This window comes from Heterodontus francisci, chromosome 25, assembly GCF_036365525.1.
Source record: "Heterodontus francisci isolate sHetFra1 chromosome 25, sHetFra1.hap1, whole genome shotgun sequence".
Lineage (NCBI taxonomy): Eukaryota > Metazoa > Chordata > Chondrichthyes > Heterodontiformes > Heterodontidae > Heterodontus > Heterodontus francisci.
In genome coordinates this window covers 29,642,636-29,665,667 of record NC_090395.1, presented here as the reverse complement: position 1 = coordinate 29,665,667, position 23,032 = coordinate 29,642,636, and the positions used below count along the sequence as shown (strand labels likewise).

Genomic DNA, 23,032 nt, shown 5'->3' with positions numbered 1-23,032 from the left:
TGAACCTTCTTTGCAATCCCTCTAAGGCAAGTATATCATCCCTGAAATAAGGAGACCAAAACTGTATACAATTCTCCAGATGTGGTCGCACCAAAGCCCTCTATAATTGCAGCAAGAATTCCTTAATCAGACTTCGACCCCTTGCAATCAAGGCCAACATACCATTTGCCTTCCTAATTGCTTGCTGTACCTGCATGTTAACTTTGTGATTTGTGTATTCCTCTGTATCAACATTTACTAGTCTCACCTTTCAAAATATATTCTGCTAGTCTTCCTACCAAAATTGGTAATTTCATACTTCCCTACATTACACTCCATCTGCTACTTGCTCAATCACCCTTTGCAGCCTCTTTGCTTTCACAAAAATACAGTTTAATACACAGCATAATGAAGAAGCCATGAGGGCTTGGGCTGAAACGGAGAACAGCAGCCTATGCAGTCACTTTTGTAATGTAGAAAAGTAGCCAAATCCTTGATCTGGGACTGAATGAAGAACATTTCTCTCCCAAACCATGAGAACTAACTTCCACCATAAAATGACGCATTACAGCCTGTAAAGATGTAAAACAAATTCCAGAGTAACTATTAACACCATTGTGTCAATGAGTTGGAGGTGGGGTGGGATTTATGTAAGGACTTGCAGTATCTGCTTTACAGCAAAAAAAGTCTACTTTAATCAGCAAACATTTAAAAAGGATCTCTACCAACTAAAACAAACAGAACTCATGACTAAAACCACAGCAACATCTTCTGATTAAAGCAGAGTGATTTCTCAGTGATTTGAGGATAGTTACATAATGCACATTATTTGCATAAAATCAATCCCAGCAACTTACAGCGGTGTGTTCTCTCCATTCTAGCCAGGAATAGTGCTGTCACAAATTTGCCAACAAATTCCTGCTTGATAAAACACTGCTTTACTGGTTACCCAAGGAAGATATGTCCCTCAAATATTATCTCGCAATGACGATGATGGTGACGGACCCTTGGGTACAGATTAATAGCCCCATCAGCTCCTGGTTCTCTTGCCCAAACAGCCACACATCGTGATTGACAGCAAGTGGAATCTGTCAAACTTGTTCGGAATAGTAAGCAAGAGCGATTATAGTAACAGGCTCATATCTAGCCCCAGACCAAGTCGAAGTGGGACAGAGAATGTTGGTGAGTGGAAAGACAAATGGTGACTAATAATTCAGGGATAAGCAAATAAGAGAGAGAGATATATCTTGAATTTAAAAAATGCTGATCCCAAAACCAGCCTTACAACTCAAGCATGTAAAATGCAGAGAGATGTCTACATGACAGTACTTGCATGCTAACTGTACATGCTGAACTGTATAAAAGTCAGGGTACACTAAATAGGAAATCTAAATAATGTTGCTAAGACCAACATGAGCAGTCTCAAACCCCCGATGAGTGTTTTTACTTATGCAATAGGCACCTTTCATAAGTACTACATATGTTGGGTTTATATTGATTTGATACTTAATTATCGATCAGACAAGTGTCTTGAGTCCCTGTGCCTTCATTGAATTAAAAGGACAAGGATTGTTCTAACATGCCTACTTTCAACTCGGGTCACTGGATAGCAATCAAGAGCAGGAATACAGGATGATTTTTGTGTCATTGCCATTGTCCTCTGCCTCCCTTCCAAATCTGAAGCTGTATAATTCTAGGAACCAGGGAAGAAATAATGCACTAGTAAACTAAAAATTGGGAGACACTGGAATTGTGTTGCATGAATACAGTGAAAGAACCAACTGATAATGGAAGTAGCTTACAATGCACAAATTTCTAACAGTCAAGAAAACATGCTATGCAAAATGAGAATTTTTTAATTCACTGGTTGGAAACCGACATTAAAAACTTAAGAGGAAAGCTGGGATCCTACATTTAACTTATAAAAGCTGATAGCCAAGATGGCCACCGCAATTTGTATCTGAAATACCTCACATTTCAGGACATCAAATTGGAGGCACGTGTCTAACAAGAATCCCATCCAGGACAATGCTCTGGCTGAGAAGATTATCCATATCACCCTTGTTAGGACATTCAACGCCAACTTGAGGCATTCATGAGTGGAGATGCCCCTCCAAGGGATAAACACTGGCAATACCACCTGAGGTGGGTTTGAGTTTTAGACTTTGGACCTCATTAAAGACAAAGAGAACCATGTGACAGTCTCCCCAGGCTGTCTAAAACTGGGAGTTTTGTTACACACGGCAGACAAGCTCCTGAGACTTTGATCAAAGCAAAATACTGCAGATGCTGAAAATCTGAAATAAAAACAAGAAATGCTGGAAATACTCAGCAGGTCTAGCAGCATCTGTGGAGAGAAAAGCAGAGTTAATGTTAACTCTGCTTCTCTCTCCACAGATGCTGCCAGACCTGCTGAGTATTTACAGCATTTCTTGTTTTTATTCCTGAGACTTTAAAGCCGACAGGCTTCTCGTGCTAACCAGGCAGATCCCTAGTGGGGCTGTGTGTCTCTCTTGCTCTCTCTTCAGATAACATCGCAAATTTGAAAACCGACTGTGGACCATCCAAGCCTACAGACTGCTAATAGACTGATGCTAGGGAAATAAATCCACCTACAGTTTTATTTCCAAGAAAACCCTGAGCCAGGTGGGTTAGCCACAAGGTACACTTCTACCAGCCAAAGATTTCAAGATCACAACTTCAGCCAGAAGACAACACAATTACTCAACCCCACAGACTGTTTTAATTTTTACTTGTTCTGGACTCTAAACAAACCAAACTATTTCTTATTACTCTGTCACTGACCTCATCTCCTCTGGAGATCTTCCCTCTACAGCTTCCAACCTCAGTCCCGCAAACCCAGGCCGCCCGCTTCTACCTCCTTCCCAAAATTCATAAACAGGACTGTCCCGGCAGACCCATTGTGTCAGCCTGCTCCTGCCCCACTGAACTTATTTCTTCCTATCTTGACTCTACCTTTTCTCCCCTGGTCCAGTCTCTTCCCACCTACATCCGTGACTCTGACGCCCTACGTCATTTTGACAATTTCCAGTTTCCTGGCCCCAACCGCCTCCTCTTCACTATGGACGTCCAATCTCTCTACACCTCCATCCCCCACCAGGACAGTCGAAGGGCTCTCCACTTCTTCCTTGAACAGAGGCCCAACCAGTCCCCATCCACTGCCACCCACCTCCACCTGACTCAACTTGTTCTCACATTGAACAACTTCTCCTTCAACTCCACTCACTTCCTTCAAGTAAAATGTGTTGCTGTGGGTACTTGCATGGGTCCTAGTTATCCCTGTCTTTTTGTGGGATATGTCAAACATTCCTTGTTCCAGTCCTACTCAGGCCCCCTCCCCCAACTCTTTTTCCTGTACATTGATGACCGTATTGGTGCAGTTTCCTGCTCCCAGCCCAAACTGGAAAACTTTATCAACTTTGCTTCTAATTTCCACCTTCTCACCTTTACATGGTCCATCTCTGACACTTCCCTTCCTCGACTTCTGTCTCCATCTCTGGGGACAGGTTGTCTTCTAATATCCATTATAAGCCCACCGACTCCCACAGCTACCTCGACTACACTTCTTCACACCCTACCTCCTGTAAGGACTCCATTCCATTCTCCCAGTTTCTCCGTCTCCGACGTATCTGCTCTGATGACAGCTACCTTCCATGACAGCGCTTCGGATATGCATTCCTTTTGCCTCAACCAAGGATCCCCCCCCACTGTGTTTGACAGGGCCCTCAACCGTGTCTGGCCCAGTTCCCGCACCTCTACCCTCCCAGAACCACGATAGGGTTCCCCTTGTCCTCATTTTCCACCCCATCAGCCTCCATATCCAAAGGATCATCCTCCGCCATTTCCACCACCTCCCTTCCCGTCAGCATTCCGAAGGGATCGTTCCCTCCGAGACACCCTCATCCACTCCACCATTACCTACACCACCTCATCCCCTTCCCACAGCACCTTGCCCTGCAATCGCAGGTGGTGTAACACCTGCCCATTTACCTCCTCTCTCCTCACTATCCCAGGCCCCAAACACTCCTTTTAGGTTAAGCAGCAATTTACTTGTACTTCTTTCAATGTAGTATACTGTATTTGCTGCTCACAATGTGGTCTCCTCTACACTGGGGAGATCAAACGCAGATTGGGTGACCGCTTTGCGGAACACCTCCACTCAGTCTGAAAGCACGACCCCGAGCTTCCGGTTCCTGGCAATTTCAATACTCCCCCTGCTCTCATGCCCACATCTCTGTCCTGGGATTGCTGCAGTGTTCCAGTGAACATCAACGCAAGCTCCAGGAACAGCATCTCATTTACCGATTAGGCACACTACAGCCTGCCAGACTGAACATTGAGTTCAATAATTTCAGGGCATGTCGGGCCCCCCATTTTACGATTTTTAGTTATTTTTTCTTTTTTTTTTATAATGCATTTATTTTATCTTAATTTGTTCAGTTTGCCTACCCACTTTTTTTTCATGTTTGTGCTTGTGGCTGTTCAGTTTTCAGTCCATTAACACCTTATCTGTATTAATGCTTTGTCTTTCAACACACCATTAACATATAGTTTGCCTTTGCTCCATGACCTTCTGGTTGGTTATTCTCTGTGACCTTGCCCTATCTACACCTTCTTTGTTATCTCTGCTTAAAACATTTCTAATATCTGCTCGTTCTGACAGAGGGTCACTGACCTGAAACGTTAACTCTGCTTCTTTCTCCACAGATGCTGTCAGACCTGCTGAGTATTTCCAGCATTTCTTGTTTTTATTTCAGATTTCCAGCATCCGCAGTATTTTGCTTTTATCTTATTACTCTGTACTCTATTTGTGTGCATGATTCTCGTGTGCGTGTGAAAGTGTAGTGTAATTTTATTTTAACAAAAATCTAAACCCGATCTAGATAAGTACAATGAATTCAACTCTTTCTTGTTTAAACTCAAGAAAACCTGTCTGTTGTGATCGTAAAAGAACCAATTGAAGCAAAAAGGTAAAACACTCAAGTGGTAAGCACAACCACTGTTCAAAAAGGAATAAAACCTGCTGTGGTCAAACAAGAGGAAGGGCAAGGGGGGAGCCTTGCAAGCCCTCCTCACCTGATGGTAACACTAATATTCAAAACAAACAGAACTTTTCTTTCAAACCTGATCAAGTTGCAAACCAGAAGCAGTAAGAAACTTATTTTTATTGAGAGAGAAACTTGGGTCGATAGGTGGACCCACACACTAATTTTGAGAATAAACTACTGCATAATGCTGTTTCAAGTAACAGAAAGTACATTAAAATGAAAATCAGCTACCCACCAGAAGCACAAAGTCAGCAAGGACTCAGAAAAATAGGCTAACATGTTCAGCAGGAACCTGAATGAACACTGAATTCCATCAGTTCCAGTCTTGGCTCCCCTTTGGGCAAACCCCCCTCCCAAAATTCCGAAATAAAACTATGCACACAAATTAATGGAGTTTTGATGGCAGAATTGCAAAGTAATTATGATTTATGGGGTTATTTAATTAATTCCAGGACATTATACTTTGCCCAAAACTCTCCACTTAAAACACAGTGTAAAGTGCTAAGGTGTTTTAAACATTTAAAGAATTATACAGCTGCATAAAAATCAACACAGTATTTACATATTCATGTGTAGCTGTTGCCACTAGGCTAGTGTTCACTTTTCCTTCTGCATCAACTGTTGATCTCGTCAAAATGCCCCAAGCATTTCACAGGAGCATTATAAAACATGACACCAAGACTCATAAGGAGATATTAGGTCAAATGACCAAACGCTGGGTCAAAGAGGTAGGTTTTAAGGAGTGTCTCAAAAGGAGAAAAGCGAGGTAGAGAGGCATAGAGAAGGAAATCCAGAGCGTAGTGTTTTGGCAGCTGAAGGCAAAACCACCAATGGTGGAGTGATTAAATTTGAGAATGCTCGAGAGGCCAGAATTAGATGAGTGCAGATATTTGAGGGTCATGGAGCTAGAGGAGATGAGAAATAGGGAGGGACTAGGGCACAGAGGGATTTGAAAACAAAATTGAGGATTTTTTTTTATAAAATTAGCTCCTGGTTAAGCAATGACTCAATGTAGGTCAGCAAGCACAGGGGTGATGGGTGAACGGGACTTAGTGGGCAGATACATTTTGGACGACCTGAAATTTACAGACAGTTGGACATGAGAGGCCAGTGAGGAGTGCATTGAAATAGTCAAGTCGAGAGATAACAAAAGCATAGAGCGTTTCAACAGCAACAGAGCTGGGGCGGGGGCCGAGTTGGACGCTGTTACAGAGGCGGAAATAGCCAGTGGTAGTGATGGTGTAGATGTGTGGTGGGAAGCTCAGAGGTCAAATAGGACACCAAGGTTGCAAATAGTCTGGTTCAGCCTCAGATAGTTGCCAGGAAGAGGGATTGAGTTGTGGCCTGGACAGAAGACAATGGTCTCTTCTTTTTCTTTTTCTTTTGGGCCTCCTTATCTCGAGAGACAATGGATACGCGCCTGGAGGTGGTCAGTGGTTTGTGAAGCAGCGCCTGGAGTGGCTATAAAGGCCAATTCTGGAGTGACAGGCTCTTCCACAGGTGCTGCAGAGAAATTTGTTTGTTGGGGCTGTTGCACAGTTGGCTCTCCCCTTGCGCCTCTGTCTTTTTTCCTGCCAACTACTAAGTCTCTTCGACTCGCCACAATTTAGCCCTGTCTTTATGGCTGCCCGCCAGCTCTGGCGAATGCTGGCAACTGACTCCCACGACTTGTGATCAATGTCACACGATTTCATGTCGCGTTTGCAGACGTCTTTATAACGGAGACATGGACGGCCGGTGGGTCTGATACCAGTGGCGAGCTCGCTGTACAATGTGTCTTTGGGGATCCTGCCATCTTCCATGCGGCTCACATGGCCAAGCCATCTCAAGCGCCGCTGGAAGAGGGATTGAGTTGTGGCCTGGACAGAAGACAATGGTCTCAGTCTCCCACATATCTTATTTGGAGGAAATTTCCCCTTATTCCATATTGAATATTGCAGTCTTACAAATTAGAGACACTGGAGGGGCCAAGAGAGGTGGTGATGAGTGTTACGACCTCAGCGCGACAGTTACCAGATAGTACTTTGTAAGCAGCTGATACCCCAGATTACAAAGAAAGGAATTTTCTTGACTTCGAATACTTGGAAAACCTCACACCACACTTATACATTACACAGTCCTTTTTGATGGTGAAATCCTTTGCCGTTAAAAGTTCCAAACTCCTCCCAGTAGCAATCGGTTGGATCGCCCAGACCTTTTCAAAATTCAATGCCCTCTTCGCTCACTTCTCAGAGCACTTCTGATCTGGACGTCAGTGAACAAAGAGATTCCTGGTGATCCTGCTGGTCTGCTACTTCTCCACAAGCATCAACTTTCAAAGCAACTTCAAGTCTTCGCAGCCGTTCGCTGTCTCAAGCTTCTGAGAGGTATCCCCCTCTCTCTCTCCCCTTCTCTTACAGCCTCTCTGACTTCAGAAAATCTGTTAAATTTATCTGGACTCAAAAGTCAATTGTATATTGAAACAGGGCGATAAGCTAAGTCCAGAAGTCTATTTCACAGAGCCATCTGGGCTTTCCATTGTTCCCAGGTGTTTACAGCTGCTTGGTACATCTGCAGCTTCAGAATCACTTGACTTCTTGTTTTATGACCCGTAAGTCTGGGAGGGAAAAACAGATTTGCTCTTACCAGCAGTCTCATTTTTCAAAAAAAGGTCTTTGATATATCTTGTCCTTTAGCAGAGTGGATGTGAAGTCACCTAACCTTCCAGACTCCGTTTTAAACCTTAAAAAACTCAGTTTTAAAAACATAATTCTGTTACAAAGTCCAGCTGGGTATAAAAACTCTGGGAAACTGACACTGTAAAGTAGCATGTAGATGAGAAATAGGAGGGGACAAGGATAGTACCATGGAGGACACAAAGGTAACCGTGCAGGAGCAGGAAGAGAAGCCACTGCAAGTGATTCTTAGGATACAATTCGATAGCTAATAATGGAACTAGGTAAGTGCAGTCCCACTCAGCTAGCCGACAGTGGAGAGGCATTGGAGAAAGATGGTATGGTCAATCACGTCAAATACTACAGACAGATCAAGGATAAGGAGGGATAATTTACTTTTGTCACACAGGATGTCATTGTTTTTGGACTGTGGCAGGAATAAATCGCATTGGAGGGATTCAAACGTGAAGTTTTGGGAAAGATGGGCATGAACTAGGGAGGCGACAACATGTTCAAGGATTTCAGAAAGGAAAGGGAGGTTGGAGATGCAATAGGGAGCTTTTTAAGAACGGGGTGATGTCAGCAGATTTGAAAGAGTGGGGGAAATAGTACCGGAAAGGGAAGTTGGACAGTCAGCAGTTTAATGGGAATAGGATCAAGGAAGCAGCAGCATGGACAACATGAGCTTGGACAGGGCATGAGGTAGAGAAAGATGCAAGTTTAGGACCAGGGTAGGGATGGAAATATTAGAGGAAGTTTGGCCTTGTGGGCTAGTGGAAGGGAGGAAAGAGACAGAGGCTGATCGGATGGCCTCAATCTTAGTGACAAAGAGGTCACTAAGTGTTGTTCCTGTTGGAGGCGAGGGTGGACGATACAGGAAACAGGGGTTTTAAGACTTTGCAGCGGAGAAAGGAAGCCAGGGGTTATCTTTGCATCCCAAGATGATCCTGAAATACTGAGCAGTTTTGACAGCAGAACCCGATAGTGCTTTATGTGGTCGAGCCAAATCTGGGGCCAGGCGAATGGCTAAACCAGTTGTCTGCTGTTTCTGTTCAAGTCTGCCTTCCTTTGGAAATAAGGGAGCAGAGATTAGGACCATTCATTCAAGGACTAACGACCAGGGTGAAAAAAAGTAATACATTTAATAGGGAGTAGGGCATTGAAGGCAGGGTGAGGGTGGAGTCGAGCAGATTGATGGCTACAGAAATGCAATGGTAAATTAAGGGCTAATGGCTAAACAGTTGGGATTTGGGACAGACTATTGTGTGACGGGGCAGGCACTGAAGGTCATGTATTTGGGAGGGCAAAGGGGGATATGGTTGGACATCGATAAAGGAAGTGATCAAAGATGGTCTTGTCTGTGATTAACATGATGGCAAGGCCATGTAAAATGGCAAAGTCAAGGGGTTATACTGTGGGGAGTTTATATGGAAGGAAAGATGAAGGAAGGTCAGGAAAGCAATGAACTCAAGAGGAGAAAAAGCATGACGAACTGAGACAGCAATTGAAATCACTGAGGATAAGAAGTTGCTCAGTACAAAGGTTGAGGGAAGAAAGGAAATAATTAAGAGTTCAGGTCCAACATGTTCCCATAAAGGTGATGAGTAGGACCAACAAGTCAAGGGAACCCTGGATGTCAAGGGATATAGAGGATTAGATAATGAAAAAAAAAGGCTTATGGCAGATTCAGAGCGCAGAAAACAGCAGAGGCCCTAGAGTATAGAAAGTGTAGGGGAGTACTTAAAGTAATTAGGAGAGCGAAGGGGGGCACAAAAAAAAAAACACTGAGACAAGATAAAGGAAAATCCCAAGGTGTTTTACATTAAGGGCAAGAGGATAACCAGGGAAAGAGTGGGGCCCACTAGTGATCAAAGAGGCAATGTGTGTGGGGAGCCGGAGGACATAGGTGAGGTTTTGAATGATTACTTTTCATCTATGTTCACTATGGAGAAGAATGATGTAGGTATATTGATCAGGGAGGGGGATTGTGATATACTTGAACAAATTAGCATTGAAAAGGAGAAAGTATTAGCTGTATTAGCAGGCTTAAAGGTGGATAAATCCCCAGGCTCAGGTGAGATCTATTCCAGGCTGCTATGTGAGGCAAAGAAGGAGACAGCAGGGGCTCTGACACAAATTTTCAAATCCTCTCTGGCCACAGGAGGTGTACCAGAGGACTGAGAATGTGGTACCATTATTCAAGAAGGGTAGCAGGGATAAACCAGATAATTATAGGACTGAGAGTCTAACGTCAGTGGTAGGAAAATTATTGGAAAAAATTCTGAGGGACAGGATAAATCGCCACTTGGAGAGGCAGGGATTAATCAGAGACAGTCAGCATGGCTTTGTCAGGGGGAGATCGTGTCCAACAAATCTGATTGAATTTTTCGAGACGGTGACTAGATGTGTAGATGAGGGTAAAGTAGTTGCTGTAGTCTACATGGACTTCAGTAAGGCTTTTAATAATCTCTGCATGGGAGATTGCTTAAGGTGGTAAGAGCCCATGGGATCCAGGGTAATTTGGCAAATTGGCTTAGTGGAAGGAGGCAGAGGGTGATGGTCGAGGATTGTTTTTGCGAATGGAGGCCTGTGACCAGTGGGATCGGTGTTGGGACCCTGACTGTTTGTGGTGTACATTAATGATTTAGACGTGATTATAGGTGCTATGATCAATAAGTTCGCAGACGACATGAAAATTGGTGGTGACGTAGAGTGAGGAGGAAAGCCATAGATTAAGGATATAGTTGGGCTGAAGCAGTGGCAAATGGAATTTAATCCTGAGAAGTGCGAGCTGATGCACTTTGGGAGAACTAACAAGTTAAGGGAATATACAATGGACGGCAGAACCCTAGGGAGTACAGAAGTTCAGAGGGACCTTGGGGTGCTGGTCCATAGATCACTGAAGGCAGTAGCACAGGTAGATAAGGTGGTTAGTAAGGTATACGGGATACGTGCCTTTATTAGCCAAGGCACAGAATATAAGAGCAGGGAGGTTAAGTTAGAGCTGTATAAAATGTTGGTTAGGCCACAGCTGGAGTACTGTGTACAGTTCTGGGCACCACACTATAGGAAGGATGTGATTGCACTGGAGAGGGTGTAGAGGAGATTCACCAGGATGTTGCCTGGGCTGGAGCGTTTCAGCTATGAAGAGAGACTGGATAGGCTGGGGTTGTTTTCCTTGGAGCAGAGAAGGCTGAGAGGGGACCTGATTGAGATATACAAAATTATGAGGGGCATTGATAGGATAGATAGGAAGAAATCTTTTCCCTTAGCGGAGGGGTCAATAACCAGGGGCCATAGATTTTAGCTAAAGGGCAGGAGGTTTAGGGGAGATTTGAGGAAAAAGGTTTTCACCCAGAGGGTGGTTGGCGTCTGGAACACAATGCCTGAAGTGATGGTAGAGGCAGAAACCCTCAACATTTAAGAAGCATTTAGACGAGCACTTGAAACACCATAGCACACAAGGCTACGGGCCAAGTGCGGGAAAACGGGATTACATTGGATGGGTGCTTCTCGGTTGGTACAGGCACGTTGGGCCGAAGGGCCTGTTTCTGTGCTGTATAACTCCATGACTGATTTTAAGGCATGATTTGGTGACAAGCCACTCAGCCATGATGCTCTGGGTAAGGAAAGGTGCCATCGGCTCTCAGCCAGGTCTCCGTCAAGACCTTGATGTCAAAACATAGGAAATAGGAGTGGGCCATTTGGCCCCTCAAGCCTGCTCTGCCATTCAATTACATCATGGCTGATGATCTACCTCAGCACCATCTCCATATCCCTTGATATCTTTAATAACTAGAAATCAATCACTATCTTGAATATACTCAATGACGGAGCTTCCACAGCCCTCCGGGGTACAGAATTCCACAGATTCACCACCGAGTGAAGAAATTCTTCATCTCAGTCCTAAATTGCCTACATCATATTGAGACTGCGTCCCTTGGTTCTAGATCACCCCCCTCCCCAAGCCCGGGGGAATATCATTCCTGCATCGATTGTCACATCCTCTAAGAATTTTCTATGCTTCAATTAGATCACCTCATTCTTCGAAACTCTAGAGAATATAGGCCCAGTCTCCTCAGTCTCCCCTCATAGGACAATCCCACCATCCCAGGAATCAGCCTGGTGAATCTTCGTTGGACTCCCTCTATGGCAAGTACATCCTTCCTTAGGTAAGACGACCAAAATGGCACACAATACAGCAGGTGCAGTCTTACCAAGGCTCTATACAATTGCAGCAAGACTCCTTTACCCTTCTTTATCCTTTTGCAATAATGGCCAACATACCATTTGCTTTCCGCACCTGCATGTTAGCTTTCAGTGAGTTATGAACAAGGACACCCAGGTCCCTTTGGACATCAACACAATCTCTCTCTGCTTAAGAAACACTCTGCATTTCTACTTTTTTCCTACCAAGTGGAAAAATTCTCATTTTTCGACATTATATTCCATCTGCCATGTTCTTGCCCACTCACTTAGCCTGTCTAAATCCCCCTGAAGCCTCTCTGCATCTTCCTCACAACTCTCATTCCCGAGATGCAATCATCCACAATAAACTCATGTTTGCGAGGGCCTTGTTCACAATTGAATGGACACGACGGGAAAATATGCGAAGGGCAGTGATAGCTGATCTGCTGGCAGAGTCCAGACTGGTCATAAGGTCATAAGAACTAGGAGCAGGAATAGGCAATTCAGCCCCTGGAGCCTGCTCCGCCATTCAATATGATCATGGCTGATCTCATCTCGGCCTCAATTCCACTTTCCTGCCCATTCTCCATAACCCTTCACTAATTAAAAATCTGTCTATCTCCTTCTTAAATTTACTCAATGTCCTGGCATCCACCGCACTCTGGGGTAGTGAATTCCACAGACTCACAACCCTTTGAGAGAAGTAATTTCTCATCTGTTTTAAATCTGCTACTCCTGATCCTAAAACTATGACCTTTCCTTCTAGATTTATCCACAAGAGGAAACATCCTCTCTACGTCTACTTTGTCAATCCCCTTAATCATCTTATATACCTCAATTAGATCTCCTCTCATTCTAAACTCTAGAGAGTAAAGGCCTAAAGTGCTCAATCTCTCTTCATAAGACAAACCCCTCATCCCTGGAATCAAGGCATCAAAAAGACTAGTAGGGGAGGAGATCAGCAAGACTAGCCCCCAGCGAGCACACTGAACAGTAAGGTCAGCAAATGAGTTTGGGGGGGGGGGGAGGAACGGTTGATTTTGCTACTCGTAAGGAGGGAGCGACCTGTGCCTCGATGAGTCCTTTGGAGGATGTCAGGAGAGGCACAGAAGGAAGCTGTAACTTTATCCAAGGAAGAGTCCAGCCTGGGAAGGCAGGAGCGTAGGAATACTGAAGGGGTTGGGGTAGAGATTTGGGACCCGGGAGGGGAGAAATCACAAGAGGACATGATGCAGTAGAAATACAGCCATTATAAAACTTTCCCCTAGCACATCAAGTACTCATTACAGCAACATTTTCAAGAAATTCTTGGTGCATCCAGAAATTGATTATCCCCAAAGTTATACCTTCTAAAATGCATTATAATGGCACACAACTCAAGGGAGCTTTGGTGTGAATTAGAATCACAGAATGATCAAGTACAGAAGCCAATCATGCCTGTGCTGGATGCTAAAACACTTCAATGATCTGATATATAATGTACCTGACAATACACCCAGTCATATTTTCTGTTTGTAATACAAGCTTCACCATTTCACAAAACATTGAAAGCTGAAGGTCATGCTATATTTTAGGGACTAGGATATTCTGCGACAAGGCTACCCATTACTCAGTGCACACAGGAATTCCATCTTCATGGTATCACTGGAAGGAAGTGCAACACCCAGCTTGAATGGCTCTGAGGTGCCATTAGTACCTCCGTCAGGCCACTTAATTAGTCTGGAGAGCTCCATGGCCATACACAAGTTTAATATTACTGCTGGCAAAAATATCAAGTGATCTCCAAATCAGAACTAGGGTACAAGTAATGTGCCTTAATAAACCATTTTACAGCCAATAAATGTCATATTGCGTTTATCTTAAAAATTATACCACACACCTCCCAAAGCACTTTCAAAAAGACTTTTGCAATCACAAGAATTTCAACTAAATTACTACAGCGAACCATTGTTTTAATACTTTTTTCCACAAAATGTCTTGTACTGTAGCACAAAATATCATGTATTGCATGCCTTGTGAAATGTAATAGCATTCAGCACCACCCCCACTTGCTGCATCCTAGTTACATACTGACTTACAGACACAGAGCTGCATTGCCTCAATTAACTGTAGATGACACTAATCTATACCATCCTCAGTAGTGAACAACTGTTAAATGCATTTCAATGCAAAATAAATTTACAAATTTAGATGTCATGACCATTATTGTTACAAAAGTACTGGATTTGAGAACCAAAACAGGATACACATTTAAATGTAACTTAAAAGGCTTACAGTACATTTGCTCAGTTGCAGTCAAGGCCTTTGTCATATGCATCAAAGTACAAACACTCCACTGAAAACACGACTGGTATGAGTATCTGTTACATTTTTAAACCATCAGCAACCTTACGGTAAATCCGATTAGTGCAACTCATACTATGATCATATTTTTGTAAATAAAGTGACCACTACAAATGCTGCTGAAAGATTAGTTAGAAAGTAAATTTGACAGTTCTCTTTGGTTACTGACTAACCTGGTTCCAGTATTTTCAATTCAGACTTCCAATATATACAGCACTGCTTCTTCTTTACAATTACTTGCTCAGTTAGCAACCAAGTACTTGGGGAATATTTTCACTGGCATTCGAATATGACATTAGTTCAAAGAATCATTACATCCTTTCCAAAATTACCATTGTGATCAGTGGGCTAATAAATAGCCACCTAGATCTAAACAGTATGATGAATTCCTATACAGCTATGCCTGTTAGTTGCCCATGAACAGTGCCCTGTCGAATCATTTAGATGGTTACAGCAACTGCCTCCCTTGCAGGCTTGCTCATTCCTGTGGCAGCGCAGTCACAGGTTTATAATCTAGTTACACATTGCAACATTAAAATTACTCTTTTCTACACTTGTCTCCGACAAAAATAAATTCAGTCACCCTTGGGAAAACATCAGCATGAAACCTGCAAGTGTGATGAAAGGAAAGACACCTGTACATATATTGGGAACTGTGTGTATGGTTCAAGGTTTCTTCTGCCGGGGTACATGGAGCAAATGCATCCCAATTCCAACTCAGGACTTCCAAAGTCCAACAGGTAAACGATGACTACATTTTGCACACATTTACCATTTTCATGTTAAAAATAGAAATAATTCCAGCAACGTTTACTGCTTTTTCCAATTTAAATACTTTTTGGAAAAGGAGGAGCTATCACAAAGTTGCAATGCACCAACACCTTTCTCTCCACCTTGACTTGATTGCCCTGGCAACATCTGCTTCAATGTCAGTCAGAATAGGATAACATTCACAGTCGACATTTAACCTGACCCGAGGTGGCACTGAATTGCTGGCAGGATGATATAAATTAAACAGATTATAATGTCTTTGCAACAGGAGAGCATTAATTTGATTTATTTACATATCTGTCAATTGCCATTTTAAATAGATACCCTGTGATACATATCCTTAAAATAACACAATTGACAGTGATATAAACCACATAGAGAGAGCAATTACTTGCTGAAATATTGAAGTCATGTCGGTAGAATTGCGATTCTGGAGGACCATTCTGGAAATGGTCAGAATTTTTGCCTCCATCTTCCCTTCCTCCCCTGCTAGAAAAAAAAAGACCCAGTCCAAAGCTCAAAGATAACCAGCAAGAGAAGCACTGCTGCCTTGCTATCTACATTGAATATCACCACAAATTTAGCCTCTGGTACATTTTTTACTCCCTTGATCTTAGCTGTTGGGACACCACAATTGGCCTCAGAACCTCAGGTTCAAGAGGAAATTCTCAAACCTATGCTCTACCCTATCGGAAAGTGCACATATAATGAAGTGCAGCGAATGGAGTTATGTCAACAAATGCAGATGCCATTTTGCTCTCAGCAAAACCCCACAGTAAGATGATCAGTTATTCAGCTTTAATTTGGCAGTGTTGGTTGATGAAGGATGTTAGCCTGGAGACTGGGAGAACTCCCTGTTCCTTTTTGAATAGTAGCACTGGATCTTATCCACCTAACTGACAGAAATTTTGTTTAAATTTCTGATCCGAAAAACATCTATCACTAACAATACAGCACCTCATCAATACTGCACCAAAACGTCAGAGTCGACGAAGTGCTCACAGTCAGGACTAAGATTTGTACCAACCGACCCTCTAATGCAGTGGCAAGAGCACGATAAACGGAACCAAAGTGACAATCAGGCAAAAGTACTAGAGGGTGACTTTTCTCCTTCCCAGTGACGGAATCAACACATGTAAAGAAACATACATATGCAAGTGGAAAAAATAAGGGAGAAAACTGAAAGTAACACATGCAAATGAAGGCACGCATCCCGACAGAGGTTTAAATAACAAACTGCATTCAACTTCTGTTGTAGGAAATTGTCAGTTTGAATATAGTTAAGCATTACACACCTGGCTATGCTCTCTTCCTGTTTTGTTCGATCAACCAATTGCAGTACTAAGTTATAAAAAGGTCTGTCCATGTCTGTCAAATGCAACAGGCCCATGCTTACCATATGACTGAAATATCCCACTCGAATGATTCCTCACCAGAGTGGTATCTGTCATTAATAATTCTCTTCTGACCTATCTCTAATTACCTGTTTTCACAATCACAAAACCTATCAGTTTTTTTTGTGCTTTGCTAAATAATTAAAACATTACATTTACCATTTCTTACTTTTAAATCAGATGTATTCATAAAAATCACTTTGCAGCAGTTATCACGCAGTTGTTTGCAGCAGAGACCATGGCATTCCCAAGTTATTGTCATCAAAAATTTACTTCCACTGTTATATTTACTTCACCATACTTTATTACTTGAAATATCCAATATCTATTGAACAGAACTGTTGCAGAGAAAATATTACATCAAGTTAATATTCTTGTGGAGGAAAAATGGTGAGCTATCGCTACCAAAAATAAAGCAAAACTGAGCAAATATTAAACAACTTCGCCACCATAATTGGAATGGAGTGTATAAAGTCATAAAATGAAGCAGCTAGTTAATTTGTTTATCTTTTCAATCACCAAAGCCACAGGGATTTAATCAGCATTAAAAAATGCATTCTGACATGCAAAGCTTACAGCTGCTCTCCTTCTCCCATTACACAACTACATAATTGATATCGTCAAAGGTTTCCAAACCAGTTTCTGTCCATGAGCATTGATGTGGTGGCTCAACTAGTAGCATATCTAACAACTTTCATTTATATAGTACTTTCAACATAATAAAATACCCCAAGGTGCTTCACTGACGCATTATAAACAAAATAGAATGATGAGCCACAGAAGGAGCTATTTGAACAGATAGCCAGAAGCTTGGTCAAGGAGGCACGTTTTAAGGAGTGTCTTAAAGGAGGAAAGTGAGGTAAAGCGGCCGAGGGGTTTAGGGAGGGAATTCCAGAGCTTAGGGCCTCAGCGGTTGAAGGCATGGCTGTAAATGATGGAATAATTAAAATCAGGGATGCTCAAGAAATAAATATTAACATAACTTTGAAAAAACTTGAACTGAATTTTTAAGTTTGTCGGGGTATGAGAGATGTTGGCAAGGCCGCAGATACTGCCCATCTCTAGCTACCCGAGAAGATAGCGGTGGGTATTCTTGAATACATGGATCAGAACTAAACCTTGCTGTGAAATTAGGACAGGCCTTGTAACATCAGACTTTCGTGTGTATGATTCAAGTCATTATAGATTTTGGCAAACTGGAGATTTATTTTCAAAAGATACTCAGTACTTCCAGTGAAGTTCCTAAATACATAGATAATTAGTCCTTTCACATGGCTTGGCTCAGCCACATTTAAAATATATGCTCATTGGTTTACATACACTTAATTTCTCACAATTTGGTCATGAATAAATATTATTTTGGCCTATTTAATATTTCACCAATTCAAAACATTGGTTGTGTGGCATGAATTCAAGTATAATTAATTACGAACATATTTGACCAGTGGCAATCACTATTCTGTTCAACACACAATTAAAAATATAGCTTCTAGATTGTAAGGGACAAGGTCTTTTTAGGGTATCGAAATAAGACTATGAAAAACGTCTTAAACTACTACAAAAGTTACACAACCACATAGCAAGTTTGGTAAAATCTGCCAATACACCTGCAATCTAAAAGTACTCTCGATTCAGATTCCTGATCCTTCCCATATAAAAAGAATCTATTTACATGGTTAACTGCCGACCACTATAAAAACAAGACAAATAATCTATACTCAACAGAATCGCCATCACTTTTTAAAAACACAAAAGCTCAAAGTTCAGAAGAGACAGATGTAAACAGTTAAGGCTTCATTTTTGGAGCTTATCGGAAAGTCTTTGAATTTCAAACGCACCGCTCAACACAGTATGGGAAACCAAGATTTCTTTGCACCCCTTTGCAACTCTTATTTCATATGCAAACACTTGCCCAGTAGACGCTAAAGCGAAAAGTACTAGACGTTGGACAACAGATTTGACACACGTAGTTAGATCAGGAGTTCATTGTGTGATAGCTTCAGACAATCTGACAATGATGATCTAATCACGTCAATAGGGGAAGGCATTAAACTGGCAAAGTTGGAACTAAAGTCCGCAGTGTCCGGGTGGCTCCCCCGCGCCTAGGCTATGAGGCAGTACTTACCCTGTTGAATGGTTGGCGAGTCCCCGTTATTTCCTGCGGCGTTGTTGCCCCCGGCGGGGATGGGGATGCTCAGCTGCCGCTCGGGCTCCGGCAAGCAGCGTTTGCAAAAAGAGTGGAGGCAGGGCAGCAGCTTGGGCTCCTTCCCTTGCAGCGTATCCCGGCACACGGCGCACTCGTCCAGTAGGTTCAGGTTCACCTCCACGGGGGCCGCCGCCGCTGCTTTATCCTGCCCCACTCCCAGACTCGGTCCTGGGCCCGGACTCGGTCCTGGGCTTGGACCAGGGCCAGCTCCCGGACTTAGGACTGGACTCGGTCCTTCGGCCGCTGCCGCCGAAGGGCCTGGACTCGGTCCCGGTCCTTCGGCCGCTGCCGCCGAAGCCGCCGCGGCCGTTGGTAGCGGCACCGCCGATGTTGTTGTTGATGATATTGTCACCGCTGCCACTGTTCCCGGCGTCACGCTGGCCTCCGACTCCGGTTTCTCCTTACTCTCTTCGTCCTTGTCGGGCAGGCCGCTTTTCTCCTCGCTAACGCCGTTCGCCTCGATATTATCACCACCTTTGTTTTCCGCCATCTTTTCTCCTCCTTTCTCGCTCGCTTGCTCGGCGCACGCTCACATTCAAACCCCTCTCAAGCTTCACCGAGACCGACCGCCACGTGAAACAGCGGCGCCTATTGGCCGTGCTCGCCCTTCTCCCAGCGCTTCATGCAAAGCGACTCTCGATTGGCTGTGAAGCGGCACGCCGCAGAAAAGGAGCGAGGACGTCTAAACGCACGGGACGTCGGCGTGGGTTCCTATTGGTTGCGTGTCTCGCCGCCGTGCGGCTCCCCCCAGCTGCAAATGGCGGGCAGGCGCGGGATTCGAATCACGTGGATGTAACTTTATGTGTCCAGCCAGGGATGTGTCCTTACAAAAAAGTAAGGTAGTCATTGGAGCACTTTATTTTACTGTATGGAATATTTAGATGATGTATTCATAGTTGCAGATATAATAAACAGATGCAGAAGGTGATCAACAGTTGGAATGGACTATAATAAAAACTGAAAATGTTGGAAAGTTGGAATGGGCTGCCTAGGCCAGTAGTAGCTAGGAAACTACAGGCTATTCAGCTGCAACCTCTACATGCTCTTGGAAATGTTTAGATTACAAATAAAGAAAATTAAGAAATTGACTTCTGTCAGCAAAGTATTTTATCTGTTGGTAATTAGATTTGATTATGTGAGCAAAGTCATGTGCTCATTTTCTCTTTTTTTTCTCTCTCTTTGGCCTCCTTGTCTCGGGAGACAATGGGTAAGCGCCTGGAGGTGGTCAGTGGTTTGTGGAGCAGCGCCTCGAGTGGCTATAAAGGCCAATGCTGGAGTGACAGACTCTTCCACAGGTGCTGCAGGTAAAATTGATCGTCCGGGCTGTTTCGCAGTTGGCTCTCCCCTTGCGCTTCTGTCTTTTTTCCTGCCAACTGCTAAGTCTCTTCGACTCGCCACGCTTTAGCCCCGCCTTTATGGCTGCCCGCCAGCTCTGGCGATCGTTGGCAACTGACTCCCACGACTTGTGATCAATGTCACAGGACTTCATGTCGCGTTTGCAGCCGTCTTTAAAGCGGAGACATGGATGGCTGGTGGGTCTGATACCAGTGGCGAGCTCACTGTACAATGCATCCTTAGGGATCCTGCCATCTTCTATGTGGCTCACATAGCCAAGCCATCTCAAGCGCCACTGACTCAGTAGGGTGTATAAGCTGGGGATGTTGGCCGCCTCGAGGACTTCTGTGTTGGAGATACGGTCCTGCCACCTGATGCCAAGTATTCTCCGGAGGCAGCGAAGATGGAATGTATTTAGACGTCGCTCTTGGCTGACATACGTTGTCCAGGCCTCGCTGCCATAGAGCAAGGTACTGAGGACACAGGCTTGATACACGTGGACTTTTGTGTTCCGTGTCAGTGCGCCATTTTCCCACACTTTCTTGGCCAGTCTGGACATAGCAGTGGAAGCCTTTCCCATGTGCTTGTTGATTTCTGCATCGCGAGACAGGTTATTGGTGATAGTTGAGCCTAGGTAGGTGAACTCTTGAACCACTTCCAGAGCGTGGTCGCCGATATTGAAGAATGGAGCATTTCTGACGTCCTGTCCCATGATGTTCGTTTTCTTGAGGCTGATGGTTAGGCCAAATTCGTTGCAGGCTGCCGCAAACCTGTCCTTGAGATTCTGCAGACACTCTTCAGTGTGAGATGTTAATGCAGCATCGTCAGCAAAGAGAAGTTCCCTGATGAGGACTTTCCGTACTTTGGTCTTCGCTCTTAGACGGGCAAGGTTGAACAACCTGCCCCCTGATCTTGCGTGGAGGAAAATTTCTTCTTCTGAAGACTTGAACGCATGTGAGAGCAGCAGGGAGAAGAAAATCCCAAACAGTGTAGGTGCGAGAACACAGCCCTGTTACACACCACTCAGGATAGGAAAGGGGTCTGATGAGGCACCGCGATGCCGGATTATGCCTTTCATATTGTCATGGAATGAGGTGATGATACTTAGTAGCTTTGGTGGACATCCGATCTTTTCTAGTAGTCTGACGAAACCACGTCTACTGACAAGGTCAAAGGCTTTGGTGAGATCAATGAAAGCAACGTAGAGGGGCATCTGTTGTTCACGGAATTTCTCCTGTAGCTGACGAAGGGAGAACAGCATGTCAATGGTCGATCTCTCTGCTTGAAAGCCACACTGTGCCTCAGGGTAGACACACTCGGCCAGGTTCTCATTTTAAACACCTATTTACTGGAGTGTGGACTCCTACCTAGGCTCAACTATCACCAGTAACCTGTCTCTCGATACAGAAATCAACAAGCGCGTGGGAAAGGCATCCGCTGCTATGTCCAGACTGGCCAAGAGAGTGTGGGAAAATGGCGCACTGACACGGAACACAAAGGTCCGAGTGCATCAAGCCTGTGTCCTCAGTACCTTGCTCTACGGCAGTGAGGCCTGGACAACGTATGTCAGCCAAGAGCGACGTCTCAATACATTCTATCTTTGCTGCCTCCATAGAATCCTTGGCATCAGGTGGCAGGACCGTATCTCCAACGCAGAAGTCCTCGAGGCGGCCAACATCCCCAGTATATACACCCTACTGAGCCAGCGGCGCTTGAGATGGCTTGGCCATGTGAGCCGCATGGAAGGTGGCAGGATCTACAAGGACACATTGTACGTGAACTCGTTACTGGTATCAGACCCACCAGCTGTCCATGTCTCCACGTTAAAGATGCGACATGAAGTCCTGTGACATTGATCACAAGTCGTGGGAGTCAGTTGCCGGTGATCGCCAGAGCTGGCAGACAGCCATAAAGACGAGGCTAAAGAGTGGCGAGTCGAAGAGACTTAGCTGTTGGCAGGAAAAAAGCCAGAAGCGCAAGGTGAGAGCCAACTGTGTAACAGCCCCGACAGCCAATTTTATCTGCAGCACCTGTGGAAGAGTCTGTCACTCTAGAATTGGCCTTTATAGCCACTCTAGGCGCTGCTTCTCAAACCACTGACCAACTCTCGAGACAAGGAGGCCAAAGAAGAAGAAGGACTCCTAAAATAATTAGATGCTGCAATGGAAATATGGCGGAGTTGTTCTTCTAGAAAGATCTTATCAGTATTCAATTATATTTTAATACGTTTTGAGGAAAATGCCACATCAGGAAGGTTGCTTATCATTTTACTTTCAGAGACTGACAAACTAACATTTTCATCTTCTGTAATATTATTTATCTATAAGAAGCTTGATGTATTGTGGTTTAAACGAATGCAAATAACAGGAACTTTTCCTTTGCTCTATGTGTTGCTTCTCCATACCTCCCAATGAGAAGACTTGTGTTTTGATTACCTTAAAGTTTAAGTTATATACAACTTATAAGCCATAATACAACATTCCTGAGGAGTGTGAAAACTAAGTTCAAGAATTGCTTTATCGCTCTAACTCCTGTAATTCCAAGAAAAGTCTAAAAACCAGCTTGGAATTCATGTTAAAATTCCGAGATGCTATTCAGAATAACAACAAATTACACATATATAGCACCTTTAACATTGCAAAATGTCCCAGAACATTTTACATAGACAAAACTGGCTATCAAGCAGGCCTGGGGGAAGGATTGAAATTCAGCAAAATTGGGATTTCCTGATTAAACCATAATAGTGAAAAGTATCTTCACTTCTCAAAGTAACTGCACTCAATGCCACTTAAATTCTTTACTATGTACCCAAATGCCATGGAAAATATAAAAACAGATGGTAAGAGCTTCTACAAGTATAAAAAAAGGAAGAGAGTATGTAAAGTAAATGTTGGTCCCTTAGAGGATGAGATTAGGGAATTAATAATGGGAAACAAGGGAATGGCAGAGACTGAATAAATATTTTGTTTCTGTTTTCATGGTAGAAAATACTAAAAGCATCTCAATAATATGAGAAAATCAGGGGACAAAAGGGAGGGAGGAACTTAAAGCAATCATTAGATTGGATGGACTGGGATTGTTCTCCTTGGAACA

General features: G+C 43.7%; 1 protein-coding gene across 3 annotated transcripts in view; it reads right to left on the bottom strand.

The window, feature by feature from the left end:
• The window catches only part of trim33 (tripartite motif containing 33), a 248,971-nt gene extending 229,799 nt beyond the window's left edge, over positions 1-19,172 (bottom strand). For 2 of the 3 annotated variants that reach the window (XM_068057034.1, XM_068057036.1), the window contains exon 1: positions 18,524-19,172. In XM_068057034.1, coding sequence (XP_067913135.1) covers positions 18,524-19,094 — 571 coding nt within the window. In that variant the 5' untranslated portion in view covers positions 19,095-19,172. The remainder of the gene's footprint in view (positions 1-18,523) is intronic. The other variant, XM_068057035.1, reaches the window with a different exon arrangement.
• Positions 19,173-23,032: the final 3,860 nt, after the last annotated feature.